Raw genomic sequence first — 8,456 nt, forward strand, 5'->3', positions numbered from 1 at the left:
AAGAGAGTAGCAAAAAGGCTGTGGGAAAAGAAAAATAGAGTGAGGGAGGAAGACAGAAAGAGAAAGAGAGAGAGTGTTTGGAATGGAGCGGACGGTTTTCGGCTCTCGCTCACTTCCAATTGCTTGCCCTTGTGAGTCGTTTCGTTCGCGTACGACCCATCCCTAGTAATCCGAATGCACTCTAGACCTGCCCTCACACTGTCACATGAAGGAGACCGCGCAGGACCCGCCACGGACTGTCCACTCACATCCACGGGGATTAAGACTTTTTCTCTTTTGCTTTTATTCGTCAAGCAGCGTTGAAAAGAAACTTTGGGAAATACGCGCGCATCACCCACTCATGAATTTTGCTGACATTTCCACGATTTTCGGGTCATGATCACATCGCCCACGGTGTCTGTTTTAAGACATAGCACCAACCCGGCGTGGGAGAGCCTATCCTTATCGGGGGAAAACCTGAGACGGTACGCAAAGCGGAATCGCGCCGACAACGCCCCCTCTCCGGCAGACCCTCAGCGCCAAGCCGGCCGTTTGCCCATTAAGCTGTTGAAAATGCTCACAGCCCGGGCAGGACACATCATGCACCCTGAGTATCTCCAGCCGCTTCCTTCCACGCCGATCAGTCCCATTGAGGTGAGTGCATCCCGGTCCTGGAAGTCGGTACACTAGAGACCTCTTCTGGGTGCTTGCAAAGCCAAACCCTCATTTAAAAGGACGGAACCAGATTTATAAATTGGATGGAAACGCTAAATATTTTTTCAAGGAAAACCAAAACATTTAAACAACGTAGCTTTGGAAAAACTGCCTTGAAATGGTTGAGTCCTTTCAATTTACAGCACTGCATTGTAGTATTGATTGTGCTCAATATCTGCAAAAATAAACAGAAACAAAATGTGAAATAATCTTTCGTCAGGCCCTCGTAACCTATTGGTATCCAAATTCCTAATTCACGATAAAATGCCCATTTGTCTCAGATTTCACACATTATATTGTTGTTAGCGAGTAAGGGGGAGATGGTTGGGAAAATAAAAAAATCTCAGGATTTGTGAAAGACTGAAAATAAAGTTATTCCAAAATGTGATCATTTTTAAATAAATTAACCAATGATCGTAAAATTATCCAAGATATGATCATTTGTTTGTATGATTGAAGCAAAGAAGCTTCAACCTGTCCGTCCCTAGTATCTTTTCGGGTGATTTGTTTATTGTGTGATGTTTGTTGCAACACACTTAAACCGAACAAAATAAACAAGTAAATTGCAAATGCAAATACTTGCAAGTCCTTTCACACAAAGACGTTTACCCGTTGTGCTTGTTTTTAAATATTTGTATTAAAGTCGTATTGCTCAAAAAATGATTTTTAACCTTGTTCTTGAAATCAAACCCTAACACTAAAGACCTTTTTATAGTTAATAATATTAACATTGAAAAGAAAATTGCAGATGCGTCGTAATACCCCGTAGTAATAGGCAACCAAACAATATTTAGTTATTTTTAATTTGTTTAGTTTTTTTTTTTTACCATTTGTTAAAATTGAAAGCTATACTGTCAGGAAAAGGGACTAGACACCCACTACAAAATAGATTTATATGTATATTTATATATATGAAAGCCTAACAAGATAGCCGAGAGTTGAAAACATTTTTTACTGATGTACTATCGTTTTTTTGTGTGCTGATTTAAGACACTGGTCGCCACCAACCCGGTTACCTAAAAGCTAACACAAACGTAGGGTAAATTGCAAAGCGTGTGACAATGTGTATACGTTTCCCCCGTATTTTATACGTTTTGGGATAATTTAAAATTGTGTACGGCATATAACGGGTCGGGAACATAAAACTAGACTTGAAAAAAACGATCCCGTCTCACCCATTTTGTCTCAGACAACAACGTCTATTATTTCGTTTTTACGAATATTGCTATGATTTTCTCACTCTTATCATGACAGTGAGAAAGTTTTCAACCACGTGAGGAAAATACACAGAGCAGCGTCTCGAACTTACTTCACTTGGGAGTCGCTGGAGCTCGGGCCAGGGTGAAGTTGGGCCGAATCGGGGTTTTCACAAGAATACCTGCGATAAAAAATATTCAACTGTTTATTTATTTAATGCCAACAAAATAAGATTAAAAAAATAAAGAATTAATATGAAACTAAATCTATCAATCAGTAATAAATTAATCCATGGTTTGCAAGGGCTGCACCAACTCATTTTTTATTCAAACCAAAATGTCTATTGAGTTTTTAGCAGTTTTCCATACAAAAACAAAATAAAAATTCCATCCTTAACAAAACCAAATGCCGACATAGTGTGGGAAAAATGAAAAAAAAAAAAAAAACAGTAATGTACACTTAACCACTAAACATTAAAGGGGCAATGTGTAATATTTGGCTATTAGATGTCGCTGCGTCATCTGGTTTAACTAAAAACGAGTGCTACAAAGCTCAAGGAAAAATACGAACTGCGGAATCTCTCGGTGACCAAACTGCCCCGCTTTTTCTCTCTTTTGAGAGGTTTTTCTTTTTTGGGTACCTATAACTGCAAGATGGCAGACAATAATGTCAGCTCCCTCTAGGGGAGGCTATTAGTATGCAAAATAAATGCTAATTTCTCGACCTACAAGTATATTAAAACGTGCAAGTTGATCTAACAGTTTTATGTATTTTTGCATATGATTGAAATAAATATCTAAATGGTGCTAAATTATACATACATACAGCTACTGTCCTTCTGAAGATAGAGTAGTCCTATTTTCTTCTATCATTTTAGCAAAGGCATATGAGTTTTTTGTACTGGTGTTCATATCTGGTATCCCGATTAGCGAACTAATGTTATGATAAAAGCAAATACAGTATATTTGTCTCCACCTAAACGTGCTTCCCTAAAACAAGTTAACTACACTTTTTACACTATTTCTTAATCACACACACACACTTTTCTACCAGGGACCTTTTAAAATCTCAATATTAGGACTCAGGAGTTAGCAGAGCTGCCGGTGTTTACTTTGCTTTAACGTTAGTCTTCCTGCTTCTGTGGCTCCACCCTCAGTCGTTTATCCAATCAGAAGGTGCGGGGTAGATAGCGTCCGAAACGGTGTGAGGAAAGACAGTGAGAAAGAGGCTTAGCTGAGCCTAAATAATCGGCCCATCAAATATATAAAAATACAGATACCGATATCCTTCAACTTACAAATATCGCTGCCAATATCCGACCTTTAGTATTTGTCAAGGAACGCAGTTTGCTGACAAATAAGTTTGACAATTCCAGTAGAACATGACGGACGAGATAGAAACAATAGTGAGGCTTGCATGGAAGCTGGAAATGCAGCATATTTATAGTGCTAAATATTTTCTATTTTTGCGAATGTGCTAAACTGGGACGTTTCCTCTGTCACAGCTGGACGCCAAGAAGAGCCCCTTGGCGCTTTTGGCCCAAACGTGTTCCCAGATCGGCAAGCCAGACCCCCCCACCGCCTCCAAGCTTTCCTCTCTGGCGTCTGGCGGGGACAAGGATAGCAAAGCCCCCCCACTTAAAATCAGCGACATCGGCGCGGATGACAAGTCGAGCTTCAAGCCCTATGCCAAGTCCTCATCCTGCGGGGACAACAAGAAGGAGGCGAGCTCGAGCGGGGATAAAAACAGTTTCCGGGTGCCGAGCGCCACCTGCCCTCCGTTCACGCCCAGGACAGGAAGCCCCAGCGCGAGCCCAAGATCCTGCGCATCAACCTCACCCCTGCCAGGGGACGGTAAAGTGGCGGAAAAGGACGACAAAAAGGAAGCGAGCGAGCGCAGTAAAAACACTTCTTCGCCGGAATGTCACGGCGGACACAGGACGACTGGAATAAGCCCAGAAGGCACACAGGAGAGCGTGTCCGGGTCAAAACCTGGTGTGTCGGAATCGCCTTCCGTCACAGTGATAGGGTCCGGGCTTGTGGCGCCGGTTTCCCCCTACAAAGTCGGCCACACGGTTTTCCCCCTGTCGCCTGCGGGAATTTCATACCCTGGGACGCTAGCAGGTGCCTACACGAGTTACGCGCAGCCTTTCCTGAGCCTGGAGCACGCCAAATCAAGCAGTCAACTGCTGAGCGTGCAGTTCAACAAACCTGGGACGAGCCCGCTAGCCGGGGCGTCCCCCCCTTCGCTTATGTCTGCCGGTTTGTGTCGGGACCCCTACTGCTTGAGTTACCATTGCACCAGCCATTTGGCGGCGGCAGCTTCTGGGGCCAATTGCGCACACGACACCCTAAAATCCGGATACCCGCTTATGTACTCCGCACACCCGCTCCACAGCGTGCCTACCTCTGCACCGTCATTCGGAGGGCACCCGCTGTACCCGTACGGTTTTGTGCTTCCGAACGACCCGCTTCCGCATGTCTGTAACTGGGTATCAGCAAACGGAGCGTGCGATAAGCGTTTCTCCAGCTCCGAAGAGCTTCTCGGCCACCTGCGGACTCACACGGCTTTCGCAGCCGGCTCGGACAAACTACTCGCCGGGTACCCGGCCTCTTCTTCGCTGGCTGCGGCTATGGCCTGTCACGGCCCCGCCAGCCCAGGGGCCCTCTCACTGCGGGGCCCGCATCACCCACTCGGACTGGGTAGCCGATATCACCCGTACTCCAAGAGCCCTCTGCCTGCCCCCGGAGCACCCGTGCCTGTACCCGCGGCCACCGGACCTTATTATTCCCCATACGCTTTATATGGACAGAGACTGACCACAGCATCAGCTTTAGGGTACCAGTAAAAACAATTCAACAACAAACACAAAATTAATGATTAAAAAAAACTTCAAAAACAGTGGTCCCCAACCTTTCCATTCCACAAAGTGTTTTTAATGTCTGTGCTGGGTGTGACACACCAAAGGGCCCCAACTGCAGCTTGAACTGGGAAGAGATGTATGATAATTGGACATACCTGTGCCCAATTATGCAGAACCTTTGTAAAACCCTAAGAGTCTGAAAATTATCTCGAGGCCAGGCCCAATGATGGCATTACTTATAAAACAACAATAATAATAAGCGTAAATCTAGGGGTCACCAAACTACCGCTCCCAGGACGGATCAGGTCCGACAATGAATGTAATTAGGCCCGTGAAGTGATGCTCAGAGAAGCAATAGAAAGAAGGGCCGTTTCTCATCAAACATAACCTGCAGTTTTAAATATATTCAATGGATGTCATCAAGGCCAAGCACCACTCTATGCCTCCCACTGTAGCTGGATATGCTAACTACTATTTATCAAACAGAGAACATTTGTGAAAACACCCACCTGATTTTATTTAATTTGAAATACAATTATTTGTTTAAAAGTGCCTCGTCGTGGTACGAAAAAAATTCCGTAGAAATAAACATTGTTTTGAATACAAGGCAAAAATACTAACAAACCAATGTTATTTAAAAAAAGAAAAAACATAGGTCAAAAAAAATTGTATTTCTTTAACACTGTAAAATCCCCACTTAGGTCACCACCATGTTTGCTACGCTATGCAGCAGGGCGGCATTAGCTCAGGTAGAGCGCTCGTCTTGGGATCAAGAGATCGCAGGTTCCCGGCTCCTCCGTGTTATATGTCGAAGTGTCCTTGGGCAAGACACTGAATCCCTATTGCCCCCAATAAGCAGGTTGGCGCCTTGCATGGCTGCATGGCCGCTATTGGTGTGTGAGTGTGTGTAATGGGTAAGTGTGAAGCACATTGTAAAGCGCTTTGGAAGGTCTTAATTGACTTGAAAAGCGCTATATAAATGCAGACCATTTACCATTTATCACTTGCCGGTACCAGACAACACATTGCCATCTAGTGGACAAATATTACACATTGGGTCTTTGATAATACGTAATACAATTGAACTAACCTGGATTTCCCCGCCTGTCTCCTTTTGTGTACCTAGAGAAAAACGATATTTTTCATGGCGTTCTTGGCCAACATTCAAATAGCTGTTTATACTTTTTTTATAATCATTTTTATTCATTAAAATATGAAATATCATGCAATAAAACACTTTCTGAAGTGGCCCTATTGCAAATGATCACATTTAGTGCTTAAAAAGGGAACTACAGTATTACCTTGCTTTGACTCTTAATTAAAGTGTTATATGTAATGAATAGGGGCAGCACGGTGGAGGAGTGGTTAACAGTTCTGAAGTCATGAGATCAAACCTTCCTGTGCGCAGTTAGCATGTTCTCCCCGTGCTTGCGTGGGTTTCCTACTGGCACTCCGGTTTCCTCAGACATTCAAAAAACATGCATTTCAGGTTAATTGGCTCGTTTAAATTGTCCCTAGGTGTGGATGGGCGAGCGAGTTGTCTGTGTCTGTGTGCCCTGTGACTGGCTGGCAACCAGTTCAGGGTGTCCCCTGTCCACTGCCCGAAGATAGCTGGGATGGGCTCCAGCACCCCGGTGATCCTACTGAGGATAAGCGGTGCAGATAATGGATAGATGGATGTAATGAATATATTTATTTGTATATTTTTTGTGTTTCAAAACCAATTGGATGACATGGTCCCTTTATAAACAAATAGACAATGAAATACTTTACAACTTTTATAGGTGAATGCAAACCAGAAAAAATTGATTTGCTTTTGATATTTTATTTTCTCAATTATTGCCGGAGTATCGGATTTAAGAGACTACATTAGCATATACAAAACGTTAAATACATCATTCAGCTATTTTATGTCCTCTTGTCCGGCGCCTGTGCCGATTTTGTTTTTTCAAACCAATGGAGCCCATGACTGAAAAGGTTGTGGACACCCTGCCTAAATCCTAGACCAGGTGTGGGCTTTACGCAATTAAACATTGGGTTAAAAAATTGGTAGAGGGGCCAGCCTAGAAGGAAATGTAATTTTTGATTGCTTTTATATATATATATATATATATATATATATATATATATATATATATATATATCTCATCTCATTAGCTGCACCGCTTATCCTCAGTAGGGTCGCGGGGGTGCTGGAGCCCATCCCAGCAATCATCGTGCAGTGGGCAGGAGACACCCTGAACTGGTTGCCAGCCAATCGCAGGGCACACGGGGACAGACAACTCACTCGCTCAGTCACACCTAGGGACAATTTGGACCGGCCAATTCACATGAAATGCCTGTTTTTGGAATGTGGGAGGAAACCGGAGTGCCCGGAGGAAACCCACGCAAGCACGGGGAGAACATACAAACTCCGCACAGTAAGTCTGGTAGCTGGATTTGAACCCACACAGGAGGTTCCCAAGACCTTAGAACTGTGCCGCACACGCGCTTACCACTGCCCCGCCGTGCTGCCCATATATATATATATATATATATATATATATATAATCTGATTAATATTCATTTAATCAGATTGGTCTTGAAACATAGAACTAAAGCAAATTAATATATTTCCCGGTTTTTAACCACTAAATTTGATGATAAGCATTTCGGAAGATAAATATCTTGATACGTGATAGCCAAATGTTTAAATGTTGGCCTTAAAGGCAGTACTCATCCTCAGTAGCTTCGCAGGGGTACTGGAGCCCATCTCAGCTATCTTCGGGCAGTGGGCAGGCGACACCCAGAACTGACTGCCAGCCAGTCACAGGGCACACAGAGACAGCTCACTCGCTCATTCACACCTAGGGACAATTTGGACCAGCCAATTAACTTGACATGCATGTTTTTGGAATGTGGGAGGAAACCAGAGTGCCCGGAGAATACCCATGCAAGCACGGGGAGAACATGCAAACTCCACACAGTAAAGTAGCAGTACTCATTAATGCTTAATTTTAAAAAACACATTTTTATACAGGGTACTCAATCAATGAAACTTCGGCCAATAGTTACACTAAAACATTAACAAATTGATGTATTACTAGTACGTTAGTACATGATATATTTCATTATATTTTTACCATTTTCATTTGGCGGGCCTGATTAAAAAGCCTGACGGGCCGCATGTGGGTTTGTGGACTGACCACCCGCGCCAGGGATGTAAATGACATGAGAAAAGACATTAGGTTTTCATGATCACACTATTTTTAGTCACTGTACCGTCCTAGGAGATATCTCTAAGAGCAATAAAGTACAACCAGAGAAACAACTTTGGTGTATCTGATGATAAATCGGACTTTAAAGGACATTGAATAAATATATTGCTATTGTGCTGAGAAATCATTTTAGTCATGGCTTGACGTTGTGGTGCGGAATAAAACTAGTGGGATGCTGAGATAAAATCCAAAGCCTTTTTCTTATGTATTATTCTGTACATCCCTAGTTGTCTGGTGCACACATCAGGGATCCGGTTTTGATTCCTGTTGCATCCAATGTTGTGCAAATGTTGTCACCAATATCAGTCAGTCATAGCTCAAATGCTTTAAACTTTGTGTATATTGTGCACCATACATTTAAGGTATTTATTGGCTAAAACCGGCACACGACCGGTCCGGTTGGGGACCACTGCTCCAAAAAAAAGGAAAAAAAATGTATATATATA

At 43.1% G+C, this 8,456-nt stretch overlaps 1 protein-coding gene across 1 annotated transcript; it reads left to right on the forward strand.

Annotated features, from left to right (window-relative positions):
* The first annotated feature begins 214 nt into the window (after positions 1 to 214).
* Positions 215 to 5,465, forward strand: LOC148346889 (zinc finger protein 503-like). The gene is made up of 2 exons (XM_088323357.1): positions 215 to 633; positions 3,395 to 5,465. Exons 1-2 carry the CDS (start codon positions 376 to 378, stop codon positions 4,736 to 4,738), a joined length of 1,602 nt encoding a protein of 533 aa, XP_088179483.1. The 5' UTR covers positions 215 to 375; the 3' UTR covers positions 4,739 to 5,465.
* Positions 5,466 to 8,456: the final 2,991 nt, after the last annotated feature.

The sequence above is a fragment of the Urocampus carinirostris genome, chromosome 19 (genome assembly GCF_059441175.1).
Source record: "Urocampus carinirostris isolate Australia breed hairy pipefish chromosome 19, RoL_Ucar_1.0, whole genome shotgun sequence".
In the NCBI taxonomy this organism is placed as follows: Eukaryota; Metazoa; Chordata; class Actinopteri; order Syngnathiformes; family Syngnathidae; genus Urocampus; species Urocampus carinirostris.

Coding starts and splice junctions, on each gene's coding strand:
- LOC148346889 (XM_088323357.1), top strand. CDS start 376: ATGATCACATCGCCCACGGTGTCTGTTTTAAGACATAGCACCAACCCG. Junction 634..3,394: donor CGCCGATCAGTCCCATTGAG/GTGAGTGCATCC, acceptor CCTCTGTCACAG/CTGGACGCCAAGAAGAGCCC.